This window comes from Bos grunniens, chromosome X (assembly GCF_055505025.1).
Source record: "Bos grunniens cultivar Pamir isolate PY7600 chromosome X, Bosgru_T2T1.0, whole genome shotgun sequence".
Classification (NCBI taxonomy): domain Eukaryota; kingdom Metazoa; phylum Chordata; class Mammalia; order Artiodactyla; family Bovidae; genus Bos; species Bos grunniens.
The window spans coordinates 42,350,559-42,371,922 of record NC_141194.1 but is presented as its reverse complement, the minus strand read 5'-3'; the positions used below and the strand labels follow the sequence as shown (position 1 = coordinate 42,371,922).

The window sequence follows — 21,364 nt, the reverse complement described above, 5'->3', positions numbered from 1 at the left end:
AATGATTCTTCATGGTGGTGTAGTTCAACAAAAAGGGAAACTGTGGTATGTTGTGGACTTGCTGGCAGGATTTAGAACATCAGTCAATCTTCTTGCGAAACGACTTTCTGTCTCCAGTGATAAGAAAGATTTCATCCTTGCTGCTCTTACACAGCACAACGTTCTGAGCGGCTAGTGCTCTCAAGTCTTTTAGTAGAGCTCAGTCTGTGGATATAAATATAGGGAGGTTCTGTTGCTTAGTCACTATTTAGAAATACCTCTCTCTACAAGACACTTGAAATTTAATCTAACAAAACAAAACATGGAAAGACTCTAATCACCCAGGACTATCCAGTGTTATGGTGAAAGTGCTTTCACTGTGTCCTGGCTAACCAAGGGGACAGACGTGACACACTAGGGTGACCTCAGCGACTACCAGGATCACATCACTAGAGGCACAGCAGGCAACAGTTTTCCTTCCCTGGAACTCTTATCATGCGTTTAAATTAAACATTGCTCATATGCGGCTTAGGGCTTCCCGACTCTGTACTCCTTTGGACTCTCTGGTATGTCTTTTTTCTATCCTCTTATCTCTACCTGTTAAAAATCCTACTTATCTCTCAAGGTCCTGGCATTTTGTTCAGATTCATAATATTAATATTTCTCTTATTGTACGAATGTCAATTATTTTCTCACTTGGTTACTGCTCACAAGAGGGTGGGGCACTGTGTGAGCTGGGACACTTGTTATTCCTCTTTATCTACCTCTAGCCTTGTGGTCTGGTAGGCATATGGCAGCAGCTCCCAAAATGCTTGAACGAGTTTCCAGGTCCCACAGCCACCCCTGCTCATAATGAGCTGCTTTCAGGGGTACAGCATTCTCTTTCCCTAGATGTGTTTGTTCAAAGCTATAGCCAGGAGATACTGTGGAGATGATTAAAATCTTAGGGGACTGAACTAGATTGTCTTTTAAAAACTCCTTTGGCCCAAAGACTCTGAAGTATTCACTGTCCCCTGGAGGTGGGATTTTTTTTTCTCTCTTTCCCTTTTATTCTCTCTTCCTAAAGAGAGCTAATTCAGAAATTCCCAGGGGCAGATTTTAAAATCTTACACCACTGGATTTCTGTCATTTGCTTTATCTGTGTTGGTTCGTAAGAACTAGCATGTAAAGTCAGTGACTCAACTGCTACCCTTAAAATAACATCAAGACATAGGACAGAAAGTTCAAATGGTCAGATATAGATTACAAGCTCCACAAGAGAGAAAAGTCAAGGAGAGGCAAAAGGACCAAGCAAAAGGGCTTTAATCGGGTATTGAAGACTGGATAGAATGCAAACGTTCAGAGAGAAGCACTTCTGTGTTAAGAAAAACAAAAAACAGGGAAGGACCAGAGGAACAAAATAAACATGGTGTAGCACTGAAGACAAGACAGCAGTGTGCCTAAAGCCATGTTAGGGATGGTGGGAAATGCTACTTGTCCAACAAGGTGAGACTAGACACGTGTAGGGTGGGGAGGGGAGCTTGAGAGGCTGGCAATAGACCACTGAATGTCTTGAGCAGAACAAGCTGATGAAAGAAGTATTTTTAAAAAATCAAGTCTTAAAAAAACTTAAAAAAAAAAAACAAGGGATGGACATGAAGGGAGACCCCAAAGGGTGGTCATTAGGAAGATGGTTAAAACCTGGTTAGCCGAAGGGGTTAAGGGTCCTTCCTGGGGATGGCAGACATACAAGAGAGGAAAGAGCTCCAAGGAGGAGTTAGAAGAATTTGTTGACTGGCTATAGAAGATAAAACAGAAGGGGTGCCCAAAATGATGGAAAGGATAGTGGTGCCAAGAACAGAGTCGAGGAAGTGAGTAAGAGAAGCTGGGTTGGAGGACAAGGAGGCTTTGGAACACATTGAATATGAAGTAAGAATAAGACAGTCAACTCTGAAATATAAATATCCAAGAGCAGACAAGCTACGGTACAGGAGTTGGGACAAAGCAAAGGATTTAAACTAGACACTTCAGAGCTTTGTGTAGATAAAGCAAAAGGTGAGGTCCTGGAATGAAAAGAGAGGGGGAGAATGCATATGAGCGCCAAAGTGATAAATACTTCCTGGAGGCCATTTCAAAACCAGAAGGTTGCAAGAATATGGGCCCAATGAAAGGACTACAAAAGGAGCAATCAGTGTAGGATAAAAACTCAGGATCTGATGATGTCACAGAAAACACGAAAGAAGTTCCAGAAAGGACTTGGTGATGGATGACAGATGATGGATGAAGGGCCAGAGCATATTGAAGATACCATAACACTACTTACAAATGAGTAGGAAGGGTTGCCCCTTCTCAATTAAATACATAAAATTTAATTGGTGAGTGGGAGGAAAAAGGGATCTTGTGGCTGTAAGACATGGTCTGTTCTATGATTTTTAATGACAAAGGGGAGATACATTAAGATGTTGCTGTTCTTTGTGCAGAGATAGTTACAAAAAATGAAAGATAATTCCGTGCATATGGATTGCTTTTGAGGAATTTAGGATTTGTATGCTTTGGAGAACTATTTTGTTATAAAACAGGAATAACACAGCAGATGCAAAGTATTGGCCATATATTATAAGTATGTATATATGTGGCACACTAAAATGTGCCAGTTCTGACGAGTTTTAAGAAAGCATTTAAAGCTGATATGGGGACTATTAAGTAACTCATGGGATACTCTTAAGAAAACACAAAGATGAGTGTTTCAGAGCTCAAGAACCATTGCGAAGTAACGCCTCTCACCTGCTTGGGAAACACCCCGTTCGTGTGCAGGATTTATCCTGAGCTAGACTTACATCTACTTTCATTTTAGCTGTGAAGCATCTGGCAAGACACCACAGCCAGAAAGCAATGTTTCTGGTCACTTTTGGTGTTAAAATAAAATCTTACTGATAAGAGATGATATTAAAGGAATCCCAGTGCCTTTTCCACTGTCACTGATGAAGTGGAAGTTAGGTTCTGGAATAGGAGTGTGAACTACAATGCAAGAAATACTCTCTTCTTCCTGAATGTGGAAATGAACAAAGTAATAATTCTTAGTGACCATGGAAAGATCCAGATTTTGAGGAACCTAAAGCTTACATAATTTGGTTGCCTCTTCAAGAAAAAAAAAAAAAGAATGCAAAATTACAAATACAAGATTCAGTATGAAACTGGTTATTTTTTTTTGGATGAGAACCAGAAGGGACCTGCAGTTCTAAGGCTGTAGAACCTTACATCAGCTACATGGTAAATCCAATTCTGTTCATGACCAACTACTTCGAGTAAAGTATGGAAAGGGAGAAGAGCCAGTCATCAGGCAGAGAAAAAGTAAAAGACAAAATGCTCCTTAAGGGATACTAGAACAAGAAGACAGGCATAAAATTACAGTAAGAACCCTAAACTGTGAAATATGAATGATATGGAGATGGGGAACGGAGACGGAACTCCTAGTCAATTTACACATTATCATCATCTTTATTTTCCAGTGATGAACAATCACAGTGCTTATCTAGGAGGCTTGCATACAAGAATCAGGCTTTTAGAAACACCAGTCCACTTCATTGCAGGCACTCAACAAGTGTTTGCTGAATGAATAAATAAGCTAATAAATGAATGAAGGGAAACAAGAGATATACTTTTTCATACTCTCAACCAAGATCTGCTTTCCTAGTGCTCTGACATACATGTGTGTTTTTGCTGGCCCTGACTGGAGTTGTTAGAGCAATAGCTCAAGTCGGTCTCTTCCCTGGTGGTTAAGAATGTTACCTGAAACAGGCCAAGTCAAAAGCTATCTCCAAGCAAAATTCATCTGTAAGCATGTTCAGAGTCTCTTCAAAAGGATTATAGATAAAAATGGCTACTTGGAGGCACCCTACTTACTCCCTCCCACCTCATTTCTCCCTCCTTCTAAATTAGATCCTGCAGGTATATTTCAGAAATGATTAACATCCTCCCAGGTCGTGGACAGACTAGTGTGGGGCTCTATCTAGATGTGAAACACAATTCTTAAATTTCAAACATTTTACCAAATATGACATCATAAGTGACAATTTGATGTGTCAATCATGATGAGGTTTCCAGGAAGATCCGAGGAAACTTCCTACACCACTCAGTTGGTCAGCTACAAACCCAAACTGAGACTAGAGGAACATAGGCTTGCCAGCTGCTTCATAACAGGGCAAGATTCAGGCGGTGAAGAAAGACACAAACAGGGCATTCCCTTATCTGCCCGCAGCCCCTGCTTCACAGAGGGATTCCCTTTGAGCAATAAATGCCCTACACTTTCTGCGAGTTCTGAAAAAAAAAGAGGGGGGGGGTGGAGTAGGTTAAAACTAAGAGCCCACCTTTCTCCCCCTGCCCCCACCTTAAAAAAAAAAAAAAGAATAGCAGGACTGGAACAACACTATTACTACCTCGATACGACAAAAATCCATAAACTGATCTTCTGTTTGGGGCAAAGGGCGTGAAATCAGTAAGGCAGAACAACCACCGCCGGAATTAGGAGTAAGGGTCTCACGTGAGAGAAAACCATTGTCACTTTCCCAGCTGGGTGAGGTGACTTCGCAGAGTTACCTCCGTTTCTAGGTTTTGTAAAATAGGGACGAATAGAGTACCCACCTCACAGGACCGCTGAGGACTGAGAAAATCCACGTAAACTACTAAATGCAACTGCACGGCAAGAGCTAATTATTTCGTAGTAGTAGTAAAAATTATTGTGCCTGCCTCCCCCAGGTCACACCACCGGCTCAATCCCATTCCCTCCTCGCAGGATCGGGGGCCCGGCAGCTGTAGCAATCTCGCATGCACAAGGGGGAGGCCCCCAGGGGGACCCCCCCCACCCCCGCCCCCAAACGCCACTTTCAGACTGCAAGTCCCCCACACTGGGCCGCCCAGGGTCCCTCAGGCTAGTGCTACGGTCCACACTGACCTGAGATGCCGCCTCCTATCACGACTACGTCGAACATCTGGCCCGCGTCACTCGTCTTCTGCAGACTCTCCATGCTCTGGTTGCGGTTCTCCCGGGGCGTGGGTACAGGAGTGGGTCTGGCCGAGGGCGGAGCGGACTTTTCTACCGAGTCTCGGGGGGAGCCCGAGGGCGGAGCCGATTCCTCCACCGATTCCTGGGCGGAGCCGGGCGCCGAGGGCGGAGCGACCCCTGGTACTGGTACCCCGGGGGAATCCGGGGGTGGAGCCGATCCTTCCACTAATCTTTGGGGGTAACTTTGCTCTGAGAGCTGAGTGGACTCTTGTGTGGACACTTGAGAGTTCACGGGACTAAGAGGTCCCGGTATCGAACTCCGAGGGGTGCTAAGATCTGAGGGTGGGGAGGACCCTCGAATTGACACTCGGGAGAAGTCCGAAATCGCGATAGATCCTCGCGCCAAACTCTCAGGAAAGCTGACCACCGAGGGCGGGGCAGACCCTTGTACGGACTCTCGGGACAAGGCTGAGAGCGGGGCAGATCTTTTTGCAGATAACTGCTGGAAGTCGGACATGGAGACACGGCTGGACTCTTGTCCTGATAGTGGGGGGGAGTTACTGGGTGTAGGTGGTCCTTGCACCGAACCCAAGGGGGAGCCGGATACTGAGGGCGAGGTTAATCCAAGTAGTGACACTGGGGGTGTGTTATTGGGTGGTGGAGGTGCTGGTGCCTATATTTTGATAAAGGCGGGCTTCACGGGTGAGATGGACCCCTGCACCGACCCTCTGAAGGTGTTAGTGGGTCTAGGAGTTTCTCCTATTGATATCCGGGTGGAGCCCGGTGCTGAGTGCAAGGTGGTGTGTAGGGGCAATCGGGGAGACCTTGAGGGCTGGACAGATCCTTGTACGGATACCCGGGGGGAGCTGGGGCCCGGGTTAGAGGCCGAGGCGGCCTCGTCTGTGGTGGTCGGGTGGAGGGCAGACATACGGACCCTGTCGTTCAGGCCGCGGGTGCCAAAGCCCCAGATGTCAACCCTGAGACCTGTGTCAGTTCTTAAGCCAAAACCCGGGATGAGTTGGGAGGGCGCGCTGAAGCCTCGGGTGTATCTGGCGTCCGCCGCTGTGGACGTGTTCGACAGGCGGCTGGAATGCTGGTGGGAGGTCAACCACTCTGAACTGGTGTTCCAGGAAGAGGACGAGGCTACGCCCGCGATGTTGGCAGCCTCCGGGATCTGGGCCGGGAGGTTTCCGACTCCTGGCGAGCGTTGTAACTCGCGCTCATTCCCGCCGCGGCGGCCGCTGCTGAAGGGAGCAGCCGAGTTGGGTGCGCTCATTGATCCGGAGCGGGGGGCCGGGGAGGAGGAGCGGGGCTGGGGGCGATGTTCTACTCTCTTTCGCCCCTCACTCAGGGGCGCGCGCCTCTCCCGCCCAAGCTGGCCAGGATCGGCACTCTTAGAGCCTAGCCCCGGGAGCCAGGCCCGCTATGGGGCTGAAAAACTAGGCGCTGGAGAGGCCTGGCTCCGCCTTCCCCGCCTGAACGCGCCGCGCGTGGGAGCCCTCCTGCCGTTGGTGCCTGGGAGACGCCACCCAAGTAGGGGGTGTGGCCTGAAGAGAGTATGGGCGTGGCCACGTGGAGATTCAACCAGGTGCTTTTATTCTTAACGATTTAACTAAAAGGGGAGTACTGGGCGGGGGTAGTGGGGTGGTCTTAGGGAAGGAAGCAGACCTGAAAGGCTGGTCGCAGGGCTGCCCCCCCCCACAACTCCCCGCCACCTGGTTTGGCTCTTTTGTGACATCACAGGGAGGTCTGCGCAGTCGCGGTCCCTCCCTCGAGAGGGGGCGGGGCGCAGTGGGAGGTGTCCCTAGGGGAAGATTTGGCAGTTATTGGTGGTCTATAGGGTTTTTCAAGCTGAAGTTCTTAAACTGAAGCAAGTAGGCAAAAAAGTTAAGAACTCAATATCACAGATTAAGTGGGACACACAGTTTAAAAGCGAAGGTCAATGAATGGCTAAAGTGCAGAATCAACTTAAAAAAAGAAAGCTTGTTTCCAGTTCAACTGTAAAGAATATTAAGTGCATATATTTTATTGTGCAATCAGTCTCTTGTTTTGTTAGTTTTATCCCTTAAATTTCCACCTTATCCTCCTAGAGCTGGATTTGTCATCACTAGAGCCCTCAAAAAGATGTAATTTTGACATGAATTCAGAGTAAATGTTGAGAACTCTAAGAAATTAATGAAAATCTGTTGGCACTTACAAACATTTCTCTTGCATGCCCACCTGCCCTGATACCTCCATTCGTATCAAATAGTATCTTCTTGAAGAAACTAAAATACAGATTTAATTTTTTTCTTTATCCAGTTTTAATAGCTTTTACTTTCTAGTAAAGGAGTTGAAGCATGACTAAATTGGTATCATTTTTAGACTTGGAAGCAAAGAAACAGGAAATAATAAAGAATTCAGCACTTTCTAATATGATTCTGTCCAACTTTCTCATTAGTCCCACTGCATTATTTTCATTCAAATATTTGATTTCATACTATGGGCTAGGCATGGAACAAGGTACTTGGGATACACAGGTAACACAAGACAGTTGGAGACCTTCATTGACATACAGCTTACTAGAGGATCTGTGGAGGAAATAAACCACATGCTTGGTGTGTCAATTCAAACTCTGATAAATATTATTTTGGAAAGGTCCATAGGGATAAAGTGTCAGAGTGTTTACACCATTCTGGAAGTTAACATTGCCGGGTGGGGGGGGCAGTTTATGTAAAAATGTTCCAGAAAGAGAGAACAAGGAGGCCCCATAGTAGAAAGAAGCATAGTTCACTGGAGCAGCTGAAAGCCAACCCATGGAGCTTTGGCAAGGAGAGAAGTGCAGGAGGCAGAGCAGCTGAGGTCAGCTGGGCCAAAATAAGATCCTTGATCTATATTCTAAACCAGTGGAAGCCACTTTCTGGTTTTAAGCAAGGGGCACTATGACTAGACTGAATTTTGAAAAGGTCTCTCTGACTGCTGTGTGAATAATAGATTGAAGTGGACAAGAGTAGATGGATAGATACAGGGAGACCAAGGTTTGGAGTTCTCCAAAGAAAGAGATGGTGGTGTCTTGGACTAAGATGGGTGGTGGCAGTGGAGCTGGAGACATATGGACATACTAGAGACATTTACATGTAAAATTGTGGCTAGGATTTGGAAGATCATGAAAGAACTTGTTTTTGGACATGTAGAGGTTCAAGTGCCTTTGAGACATCCAAATGAAGCATATATAATAAGAAATTGAATATAAAGCCTGAGGCTCAATGTAGGAATTTGGAGATAAAAATGTGGGAATCTTATTAAATACATAATGGATGGAATAGATGGGCAGAAATGTATTTTCTCTCTTCATTTTGCTTATTTGTAAAGAATATTATGCTTACCTTTTCTAATAAAAAATGTAAGTTAGTTTAAGATAGATACATAAATAATTGTCACATATCCTACAAGTATCGTTTCCTCCCTTTGGGACCTTGGGCAAATTACTTAATTTCTCTCTGCCTATCTCAGCCATAGTATCTCTTAAGTTGTTGTATCTGTCAAGGTTTCTGCAGAAAACAGCAAACCTCATTTGGAGAGAGTTTCAAAAAGGAAATATTTTAAAAGATATGGGAAGGGACTTCTCCGGTAGTCCAGTGATTAAGACTCCGACTTCTGATGCAGGAGCGGGGAGGGTTCAAGCCCTGGTTGGGGAATTAAGATCCCACAGTGGAGAAAGATATACCCATTTGAATGCAGAGTTCCAAAGAATAGCAAGGAGAGATAAGGAAGCCTTTGTCAATGATCATTGCAAAGAAATAGAGAAAAACAATAGAAAGGCAAAGACGAGAGATCTCTTCAAGAAAATTAGAGATACCAAGGGGACATTTCATGCAAAGATGGGCACAATAAAGGACAGAAATGGTATTGACCTAACAGAAGCAGAAGATATTAAGAAGAGGTGGCAAGCATACACAGAAGAACTGTACAAAAAAGATCTTCATGACCCAGATAACCACATGGTGTGATCACTCACCTAGAGCCAGACATCCTGGAATGCGAAGTCAAGTGGGCCTTAGGAAGCATCACTATGAACAAAAGCTAGTGGAGATGATGGAATTCCAGTTGAGCTATTTCAAATCCTAAAAGATGATGCTGTGAAAGTGCTACACTCAATATGCCAGCAAATTTGGAAAACTCAGCAGTGGCTACAGGACTGAAAAAGGTCAGTTTTCATTCCAGTCCCAAAGAAGGGCAATGTCAAAGAATGTTCAAACTACCACACGATTGCACTCATTTCACATTCTGGCAAAGTAATGCTCAAAATCCTTCAAGCTAGGCTTCAACAGTATGTGAACTGAGAACTTCCAGATGTACAAGCTGGATTTAGAAACGGCAGAGGAACCAGGGATCAAGTTGCTAGAACCCTCTGGATCATAGAAAAACTAGAGAATTCCAGAAAAACGTCTACTTCTGCTTCATTGACTAGGCTAAAGCCTTTGACTGTGTAGATTACAACAAACTGTGGAAAATTCTTAAAGACATGGGAATACCAGACCATATACACAGGTCAAGAAGCAATAGTTATAACTGGACATAGAACAACAGACTTGTTCCAAATTGGGAAAGGAGTATGTCAAGGCTGTTTAACTTATTTGCAGAGTGCATCATGTGAAATGCCGAGCTGGATGAAGCACAAGCTGGAATCAAGAATGCTGGGAGAAATATCAGTAACTTCAGATATGCAGATGACACCACACTTATGGCAGAAAGCGAAGAAGAACTAAAGAGCCTCTTGATGAAAGTGAAAGAGGAGCGTGAAAAGGCTGGCTTAAAACTCAACACTCAAAAAACTAAGATCATGGCATCTAGTCCCATCACTTCATGGCAAATAAATGGGGAACAGTGAGAGACATTATTTTGGGGGCTCCAAAATCACTGCAGATAGTGACTGCAGCCATGAAATTAAAAGACGTTTGCTCCTTGGAAGAAAAGCTATAACTAACCTAGACAGCACTTTAAAAAGCAGAGACCTTACTTTGCTGACAAAGGTCCATCTAGTCAAGGCCATGGTTTTTCCAGTATTGATGTATGGGTATGAAAGTTGGACTATCAAGAAAGCTGAGTGCCGAAGAACTGATGCTTTTGAACTGTGGTTTTGGAGAAGACTCTTGAGAGTCCCTTGGACTGCAAGGAGATCAAACCAGCCAATCCTAAAGGAAATCAGTCCTGAATATTCATTGGAAGGACTTATGCTGAAGCTGAAGCTCCAATACTTTGGCCACCTGATGAGAAGAACTGACTCATTGGAAAAAACCCCTATGCTGGGAAAGATTGAAGGCAGAAGAAGGGGACAATAGAGGATGAGATGGTTGAATAGCATCACCAACTCAATGGACATGAGTTTGGGCAAGCTCTGGGAGTTGATGATAGACAGGGAAGCCTGGCGTGCTGCAGTCCATGGGGTCGCAAAGAGTCGGGCACGTCTGAGCAACTGAACTGACTGACTGATGCCTTGCAGTGCAGCCCCAAAAAAGTAGTACAGATGACTTTATTTTAAAAATAAAAAATATGGGAAGATGGAGAAAAACCACAAGGAATTGCACAGTACCTCCAGCCTGGTGACATCACTATAAAGGGGTAGGAGTAGACAGCAGTAATCAGAACCTGGTGAAAGAGGTGTTTGGGAAGGGTTGCCTGATACCAGCTGTGATCTTTAGTTCTGAAAGGCAGTCAGCCCACAGGAAGCCCAGAGAGAGTGATCCAGGACACATAAACCCCCTACCTCTCACCCTCCAACAATCTCCTGCTGATTCTCTCCATTGACCTAAGACAACCAGAAGCTAGAAGGCAAGGAAACCTGTTGATGCAGTTCATACAAGTCAGCCTTCAAGGGATATAATAGGCTAGAGAAAAATGGTGAGTACACCTCGAAGGCCAGGAGAAGATATCCAGTACCCTTATAGTGAGATTTCAATGAGCAAATGACTAAAAATACTTGAATAATTACTCATACATGCCCACATTTTAATTTCTAAAAACTACATTAATGTCATGGACTGTAATTTACTTAATCATTACATTAAACATTTAGTACCTTCCATTTTTGTATAATACATAACATGGGGTTGAACACTTTTGTGCATAAGATATGGTATATATTTTTTAGAATTTCCTTGAGAAAGAATCCTAAAAATAGAATTATTGGGCAAGAGAATAGCGGCATCTTTAAAGCTCTTTGAAATTACCCAGTTTCTTGTCCAAAAAATTGTCCAGATTTGTACCTCATCAGCAATATCTAAGAATAGCTATCTTCTTACTACCCGAACTGTAACATTAAGCAAGTTAACTTTTTAACCACTAACTTGAAAAATCAACATGTTACTGGAATTCTAAAAATCAGTGTTTCTTTGGTTATTAATGAAACGGTTTTTTCACATATTTAATAGCCAGTTCAGTTTCTTCTGTAGTGGATGATCAATGCCTGTCTTTTGAAGTTGATTCTATGAGTGCTTTATAAAATAACATTAACCACTTACTAGGTATTTTCACTGCAGGTGGCTTTTACAATTCATATTTTAGTATTGTTTATAGCATTGTTTTGGACTTCCCTGGTAGCTCAGGCAGTAAAGAGTCTGCCTGCAATGTGGGAGACCTGGATTTGATCCCTGGGTCAGGAAGATACCCTGGAGAAAGAAATGGCAACCCACTCCAGTGTTCTTGCCTGGAAAATCCCATGGACAGAGGAGCCTGGTGGGCTACAGTCCATGGGGTCATGGAGAGTCAGACACAACTGAGCGAAGGAACTAAGGATCCCACCCAGGTGGGATGGTAACTTCAAGCTGAGCACAAGATTCCTGGAACACCGCCCAGTTATCTCACCACCCACCAATCAGAACAAAGTCACACAGCCTGAAGTCCTCACCCTAAATCTGTGGTAGTATTGGTAGCTCAGCTGGTAAAGAATCTACCTGCAATACAGGAGACCTCAGTTTGATTCCTGGGTCAGGAAGATCTCCTGGAGAAGGGATAGGCTACTCACTCCAGTATTTATGGGCTTCCCTGGTGGCTCAGACAGTAAAGAATCCACCTGCAATGCAGGAGACCTGGGTTCAATCCTGGGTTGGGAAGATCCCCTGGAGGAGGGCATGACAACCCCTTCCAGTATTCTTGCCTGGAGAATCCCCATGGACAGAGAAGCCTGGCAGTCTACAGTCCGTGAGGACACAAAGAGTCAAATACGACTGAGCGACCAAGCACACACATGGCATTTTAGATATGCAGAAAATTTAAATGTATGTGATCCTATCTATTCTCTAGTGACTTCTTTCCTTGCTTTCAAACAAATTTTATTTATTTATTTATTTGGCCACACCACTTGGCTCGTGGGATCTTAGTTCTCTACCCAGGGACTGAACCCAGGCCATGACAGTGAAAGCGCTGGTCTACACTAGGGAACTCCCTTCCATCGCATTTAAACTTAGAGACCAGAAGGGATTAAAATCTATATTTTCTTTTTTTTTGATGGTTTGATATTTTAAACATGAATTATTTAATCCTAATCTATTGGTATGGATTTTGTCATGTGCTGTAGAATGAGGTTCTAAATAACACGCCTCCACACATACACACACACAAATAGTTAATCAATCATAACAAAATTATCTGTTGAAAAATCCTTCCATTTCCCATTGATTTGTTTTATATCATATAATAAATACCAGATCTGGTTTTGAACTGTTTCTTCTGTTTTATTGACCTGCTTATTTTTGCCACATTGCCATCAACGCCACATTGATTTACTTGTTGTCACTTTTTAGTAGGTTTTACTAGAAGGAAAGATGAATCCCTTCTCAATATTCTTTCTTACAAATTATTTACTATCTTCTCACATATTCTTTCTGTTAATATATTCCTATAGAGTTAAGTGAATTTTAGAATCATTTCATCAGTTAAAAACTCTGGTGATTAATTTAATTGGGATGATGATGATACCTAAACATGGATCTAGGAAGCTTATATTTGGCATTTTCATTTAATATCTTTTTTTAGGGATTTTCTGGTGGCTAAGATGGTAAAGAATCCGCCTACAGTGTGGGAGACCCAGGTTCGATCCCTGGGTCAGAAAGATGCCCTGGAGAAGGAAATGGCAACCCACTCCAGTATTCTAGCCTGGAGAATCCCCATGGACAGAAGAGCCTGGTGGGCTACACAGTCCATGGGATTGCAAAGAGTCGGATATGACTGAGCAACTTCATTTCACTTTAATATCTTTTTAAAATATGTCTTTATTTTCAGAATACTTACAGGAAATTGTTTTATTTACCTCTGAAATTAAACAATTTTGTGAGAATAATATGACTGTATGTGTGTTATCATAAATCCTTTCAATCTGTGGATTTTAAATTTAATTAATTTCAAATTAATTAAATTTTGGGTTAAAATTAGACTCTAACTTGGATTATTGCATCTTTTTAAAGTGATTTCTTCCTAAGAAACACCTATAATTATGTTATTAGTGCATTGTCAAAACCAGGAAATGTACTTACAAAGGTTAATACATGCTCACAGCAGCGCTGAAGTTATTTCTGAATGATAAGTCACATAGACCCTTAGCAATCATACTTGATTTACATATGTATTACTATTGAAGTGCTAACACTTTAATTTTTAAAATATCATTATTAGGTAAAGTCTGAGTAAAAGATGTAGTCTAGCTGTATGTCAATGTCAATTTCCTGGTGTGGCCCTCCACGCTCCTCTCCGTTCTGCTTCCCTGCCTCCTACTCCCAACAGAGCAACACAGTGGTTCATAATTTTCTGTTAATGTGCTCCATCCGGGGCTTCATTCTCCCTCTACATGATTTTTTTGCCTGGATGTTCTATATCCATTATTGTATTTATTTATGGTTGCAATGGGTTTTTGTTGCTGCATGGGCGTTCTCTAGTTTCCGTAAGCAGGTACTCCCCTTCATTGCAGTGCAAGGGCTTCTCATTGTGGTGGCTTTTCTTGTTTTGGAGCACAGGCTCTAAGCACATGGGCTTCCGTAGCTGTGGCTCTGGGGCTCCAGAGCATTGACCTAGTAGTTGTAGTGCATGGGCTTAGTTGCTCCTCAGCTTGTAGAATATTCCCAGCCCAGGGATTGAGCCCATGTCCCCAGCATTGGCAGGCAGATTCTTATCCACTGTACCACCAGGGAAGTGCTCTGTATCCATTATTCTAGACCTAATTTCCAAATGAGGGTGCCACAGATTAAGGATTCTTTGGGTAGCAGATATTGAGTTGAAACTAGTTATGCAAAAGCTTTAGTAAAAAAGGAAAAGGGCAGAAGTGGAATTGGTCAGGAGCCAGCATGCAGCATTGCAGATCTAACTGCTTTCCGCTCAGCAGGAACTCCAAGCAAAAAGTACCATCAGAGGAGCCCCAAGTTGGGTGGAAATGGCCAGTCTGGAGTACCAGAGCTTTGCTCAGTCATTACTGGGAGTTGCCCTGAGAAGGCTGTGCATGTGTGCTTAGTTGCTTCAGTCGTGTCTGGCTTTTTGCAACCCTATGGATTGTAGCTCACCAGGCTCCTCTGTCCATGGGATTTTCCAGGCAAGAATACTGGAGTGAGTTGCCAAGCTCTCCTCCAGGGGATCTTCCCGAACTAAGGATCAAACCCACGTCTCTTGCCTTATAGACAGATTCTTTACCATTGAGTCACCAGGGAAGCCCCCTAACAAGACTGCTTTTGCTTATTTCTTGGATTGTGCTTCCCCAAGAATATTGCCAAGCAGGCTCTAAAGTTGAGGCAGATTCTGAAGAAAATCACATCTAGAGCCCATGAGCTAACCACACTCCTCGCTTCTGGGCAGAGGGTCCTTTTTTTTCTTTTTTTTTTTCCCCTTTCTGTCAAATTTTTAAATCTTTTTTATTGATGTAGTTAATTTTCAATGTTGTGTTTGTTTCAATTGTATAGCCAAGTGATTCTGTTATATACATATTCATATACATGTACATATACGGGCTTCCCTGGTGGCTCAGACAGTACAGAATCTGCCTTCAGTGCAGGAGACTCAGGTTTGATCCCTGGGTGGGAAGATCCTCTGGTGATGGGAATGGCAACCCACTCCAGTATTCTCGTCTGGAGAATCCCATGGACAGTGGGGCCTGGTGGGTTACAATCCACAGGGTCGCAATTGGACACAACTGAGTGTTGGACACAACTGAGCAACACACACACACACACACACACACACACATGTACATATGTATATTCTTTTTCAAATTCTTTTCTATTACAGGTTATTACAGTATGGTTCCCTGTGCTATATAGCAGTTCCTGTCTGTTATTTACAGAGGGTCCTTTCTTGAAGAGGGAAATGAGTGGCACATGTCTACGACAGCACCTGGGGCTGGCTTGCTGGGCATGTGACCTGTGCAGTCCCACAGGGCTCCATGTTCAGGAGGGTCCTGCCATTATTTTAATGCCCTGAAGTCACTGTCTTGAAACAATAATTTTATCTTTGAACTTGTGTTTTGTAAGTGAAGCTCAAGGAGACAGTGACACATGCATGGGAACTGAGGAGGTAAACACAAAATGCATGTTCTCTGTTTATTGCCTCACTTGCCTGTAGCATTAGTGATGCCCTTTTTGAACAAGGGGCTTTGTCTTTTCATTTTTCATGGGGCCATGGGAATTATGAAACTGGCCCTGACAATGGCCCTCTTTGACCAGGCTCCAATCTTGAATAAATGTATGTCTTCTGATCCTACTGTATAACATCTTCTACTGCATATAGTATAAATATATTAAAATTGGCTGTTCATATATCTGTTGCCACATTACAGGTTCAGATTTTTTTTTTACTATACTTCACTCTTATAAAGGATAAATGCCAAGAATTTATGCATTTTTTCTGTTATTTTATCTCTGTCTCTGATTTTCTGTTAATTCCCATCTTTTATTCCATTATAAATTGTTATAAAACAAAATTCAACTGAGTAAAATTTTAAGATCTTATTGGCTTTATTCAATGATTCAAGAATCAGGCAGCACTCAATCTAGCAAAATGAAAGGAGCTCCAAGGCACTGTACAAAATGAAAGATTTTTATAGGCAGAGGAGAGCAGGAAAAAGAAAGTTACACTAGGCAAAAAATATATTGGTGATTACATAGTTACTTTCCCTTCGGAGATGACAGGGCTCTATCTTGCTAACCTAACTAGTGTTATCAGGCAATTCCTGATTGTCTGGCTTAAAATTCCATTTCTAGGAGAGCTGAAAGTGTAATTAAGCCTCAGTATGATGATGTGGGGGGCTTCCTTGGTGGCTTAGCTGGTAAAGAATCTGCCTGAAATGCAGGAGACCCCGGTTAGATTCCCAGGTTGGGAAGATCCCCTGGAGGAGAGCATGGCAACCCACTCCAGTATTCTTGCCTGGAGGATCCCCATGGACAGAGGAGCTTGGCGAGCTCAAAGAGTTGGACACGACTGAGCAACTAAGCACAGCACAGCACAGCATGATGACGTGGGGCTTAGCATAAGTGACCCCATTTGGGGCCTGTTGTCTTGTTTTTAACAAAATGAAAGAAGATCACTGTGATTATCTTCATGGAAGACACAGTTAGTTATACCCCAATATCTGTTTTCCCTTTTCTCCTTAGAAATAGAACCCACAGATTTTGTTGCTCAAAATAAAGGCTATAATTTTCCAGCCTTCCTTTGGTGACTAAGTTCTGGCAAATAGATATAATTGGAAATATCACGTGACACTCCCAAAAAGTTTTCTTAAAGGAGAGATTGTCCCCTCATTTTCCCTTCCTGTTACCTGGAATATGGACATGAAGGCTGGAATTCCCATTGCTATCCCATTCCCTGAGACTATGAGATGAAAGGAGGCTGGCAGAGTCATACGATGCAACAAGTATGTATGTTTGTAGCCTTTTTTTACATGACAGCTATGCTTCCTTTTATTTAAGCCATTATTATTTGGAGTTTTGAGTCACAAGCAGGGAGCTTAATGCTTCCGATATAACTCTTTAAATGAATGTGAAACAGTAAATTGTATCTATCTACTGTTTCCCTGCTCAAAAAGGATACTCCCAAATGTTTCTATTTAGGTCCAGCTTACCAGGGGCAAAGATTCTCCTTTCTTACCTGCCATCCCCATCTTGTGGTCAAAGGTGGGGTGGGAAAGGAGACTTATACATGTCCAGTATTTTCAAAAGGTGTTTGGAGATTATCAGTTGGCTAGGAGAGGGGGAGGGGATTCCTTTTACTCAGAACTCTGGTTGTTGTGACAGAAAATTCATTCCTCCCACTATTCAGTGCTTCTTCCACTTGGACTTCTGTTTTGCCATCTCTTTCCACTTTGCCTAAACTCTGTCTCAACTAATTTCTGGGAGAGGGAAAACTGGTATACATATTTCTGAGACTCTTCATTTGACACAAAAGTTAGAAGATTCTTTGAATATCTTTAAGATATCTTTATTTTATCTACAAAGTAGACTGGAGGAGAGTGAAATTGACCCTCTGTGTATCCGTGAAGGGGGGTGGGTAGGGAAAATCATAGAACACTAACAGAATAATACTTTTCCATAAAACCCCACTGTGGGAAGGAACCACATTGATTATCATGGTGATGACCAGAGATAGGGCGTATGTGGACTGAATGAAATTCTCAGAAGAGTGTACCACATCCAAGAAGTAGAAATGTTTGTGGTTGAGTTTCTGAAACAGTGACAGGTGAAAGGTGACTTAAGCGCAGAGCAAGGCACTGAATGTAGAGCAGTAAGATAGAAACTAACTTTGTTGTCTCAGCTGCTGGCCCCTTTAAAGAGGTTCTTGTGTGCAGTGACATTGATCGGGGATAGGTAAGACTTTCCAAGCACATCAACATCCGTTCTTCCCCAGACTTCTGGTCAGCAATGATATTGAATCAAGCCCTTTAGATAATTTTTTTAATGCCGTCTCTGGCTGTCTGCATCAATAGCCCCTAGAGGGGCTGTGTCTGACATTTATAAACGTGTTTACTTTTTCCTTCAACTCAACAGTCGAAGAGTCAGAGAACCCTCTGTATTATGTTGCTCTAGGCAATTTGAAGTCCAGTTTCTTTGAACCATCCCTTTAACTTTTAATATTTCAAGACAGAATTTGAACAACAAGAATGATTAAACAACAACAATGATTAAACAACAACAACAACAACAACAACAAACAGGCGGTGCTTTCCTTGGAGCGGATAAAAAAATTAAGCTCAAATCCATCTCACTTTAGAGATAAGCTCCAGGCATTCCCACTGACTGGGACCGGGAAGGCAATGTCAGATGGTAAGGTAAACAAACAATTATCTCCACAATTTGATCAATAAGGGACTGGAACGACAGGCAAACAAGATGTTCCTTAAAAGCATCATCTTCTGAGGGACTTGAATTATAAACCAGATAACCGTTTTCAATTTCCCCAACTTGTTCTTTTGTATAAATACTGTTCAAAAAGCTGAGGCCGTGTGCTGGTTATTCCCCATTTCTCCCTTCTGCACATTGATTTTCCACCCTTTTCTACCCTGCTCTGACACCCACGGAATACATGGCCTGGGCACCCCTGCCCTTTAACTTCTTGTTGGGCTAGGCCATAGGAGTAGGAGTTGTCAAGAGAGTGAAGGGCATGGGAGAAAGGTCAGGGTGTTTATTCCATTAATTTCAACATCTCTGCCCCCCTTCCCCCACCCCCACACCCTCTCCCCAGTTGTATGAGGTCATGGCCCTGGTTGTCTTCCTCTAACTCCTTCATTTATTCCCCATGCCCAGTTAGGCCAAGTAATGGCTCTCCAACATGGCTAATCCCTGCAAGTTTCAGCATCTCTTATTGGTTCCCTCAATGCAGTTCATACTTTTGTAACTGTTCCCTTCTTTAAAAACCTATTTTTAAAAACCCCATCTGGGATACATGTACACGGATGGCTGAGTCCCTTCTCTGTTCATCTGAAGTATCACGGCATTGCTAATCAGCTATACCCCAATAGTAAATAAAAAGTTTTAAAAAATGCCCAAGGGAGTCCCTGAAAGGTAAACTCTAGTTACTTAAAAAAAAAAAAAAAAAAAAAAACAGGATACAATAGTCAATGCTTAATATGGAATGTAAATTCAGCCCAGGTGGCACTAGTGGTAAAGAACCTGCCTGCCAATACAGGAGACATAAGATATGTGGGTTTGATCCCTGGGTTGGGAAGATCCCCTGGAGGAGGGCATGGCAACCCACTCCAGTATTCTTGCCTGCAGAATTCCATGGACAGAGGAGCTTGGCAGGCTACAGTCAATGGGGTCACAAAGAGTCAGACACAACTGAGCAACTAACACTTTCAATATGGAATATAATCAATCTTTATTTCTTAAAAAAACTCATTGTCTTGTATTTCTGATCAGGCTCCTGATTACCAGTCAACTGCATCAATGTGACCCTCTGAGAAGCAGGAATTTGGAGCTATGTTTACTTTCTATGTTCTATTTTTGAATGAGTCCCTTAAACTATTTCAGAAATGAAGTTGTAATCCCAGTGTATACGCATGGTTGAGTATACCATTCTAAATTTGCTGAGCTGGGAAAGAATGTTTAAAAAGAGAAAGTGTGACCTGATATCTATTATCATCACCATGATCCTTTGCATGGAGGTGAAAGTTCTTTACAACAGTTTGGATTGATAAGTATGAGCCTGAGTCAGCTTCATTATTTTGAATTGCTTCATATTCCATATTAAAAAAAAAATTGGATCTAACAGCTCTTGCTACAAGTACAGAGTAACTGTGTTCATGGAAATCCTTTCAGTGTACATCTGTGGTATATTAAGATGAAAATTTTTTAAATGTCCTGAGAGGACTAAAATTTGAAATCATGATTATGACAAATTTTTTCAAAAGATGAGTTACATAAGGCCATCAGATACAGGGCAAGCTGAGAGTTATAGGTAAAAAGTTATGAACAGATACTATGCAAATAGCAGAGTTGCCAGACACTGCCCAGTCTTCTGACCACTTTTATATGGTTCAAAAAGGGGGTGGGGGTCTGGAAAACCTTGGGTATTGTCTCTGAGCATGTAGCTTGGTATATAATGGGGATTTTCTGAGGACACACTAGCAGAGCCTGTTTTGGGGGATGGACCACAGATTATGGGGGGTTCTTATCTGAGGGTTAACAAATAGAATTCAGGAAGATCTGTAATCTTGAGAAGGAAAAATCTTACATCTTCATTTTTGATGCTAAAAACTCATCCTGTGTACAACAGTGCTGAATTGAATTTTGGAGACAGAGTTCTGTGAAGTAGACAAGAATAGCTTTATTGCTTTGCCAGGCAAAGGGGAACACAGTGGGATTTTGCTCTCAAAACTGTGTGTCCCAACCCGGGAGGATTTGATGAGGAGTTTTATAGCAATGTTTCATGTATGGGGTTGCTGATAAAGATAAGGGTATGTGTAGGGCTTACACTTCTTTAATGTGGTTTCAGGTTGTCTCTTGATGAGTTTCTCCAGTTTCTTTAATCTGGCCTCAGGTAGTCCTTTCTGGAAAGAAGAATGCTGACATCTTCCATCCCTTGGGGGTGTCAATCCTGTAAAGAGCTCAGAGATATTGTTATATGCATCCCCTGAGGTGGAACCAGGGCCCTGACTCAAGATTGTACTATTGTTTCTTGGCTTCTCCTCCCTTGTCTCTGCATTCCCTCCCTTCCCTTATTCATGTTCAGGCTCAGTCCTGTCTGACTGTTTGTAACCACATGGGCTGTAGCCCACCAGGCTCCTCTGTCCATGGAATTTTCCAGGCAAGAATACTGGAAGTGGGTGACATTTCCTCCTCCAGGGTATCTTCCCAACCCAGGGATTGAACCCACATCTCCTGAATCTCCTTCATTGGCAGACAGAATCTTTACCACTGAGCCACCTCGGAAGCCCAAGGTGTCAGTCGCTCAGTCATGTCCAACTCCTGTAGCCTGCCAGGCTCCTCTGTCCATGGGATTTCCCAAGCAATAATACTGGAGTGGGTTGCTGTTTCCTTCTCCAGGGGCTCTTCCCAAGCCAGGGATCAAACCTGGGTCCCTTGCATTGTAGGCAGATTCTTTACCATTTGAGCCACAGGAAAGCCTCTTCCCTAACAGATTAGCAACTATTTGAAAGGCTTCTGTGCCCAAGAGTCTCACAGGGTCCTGCTGGGTTATACTTTCACCAACCTCTAACTGAAATTAGCATTTTTTCAATTTCAGATGTGGGTAACAAACCCCAGTAATATTAGCAGTACCTGTGACTTTGTCACCAACAAGAATCACAAGCATTGTTATATAGTAGTTCTTGCAACAATCTTGAAAATCGTTTATACTTCTTACAGTACTTCAAACTAGTCACAAAGTCCACTGCTACACCTTCCTATTTAATGCACTAATTAAAAAATCACATGTATACTGTGTTACAAACTTCCC

The 21,364-nt window shown here is 42.9% G+C and overlaps 1 protein-coding gene across 1 annotated transcript in view; it reads right to left on the bottom strand.

The window, feature by feature from the left end:
- MAOA (monoamine oxidase A) overlaps window positions 1-4,987 on the bottom strand; it is an 83,473-nt gene extending 78,486 nt beyond the window's left edge. Inside the window, exon 1 of the mRNA XM_086387091.1 lies at window positions 4,910-4,987. Within this exon, the coding sequence (XP_086243217.1) occupies window positions 4,910-4,982 (73 nt within the window). The 5' untranslated portion in view covers window positions 4,983-4,987. The remainder of the gene's footprint in view (window positions 1-4,909) is intronic.
- Between the last annotated feature and the right edge of the window lie 16,377 nt (window positions 4,988-21,364).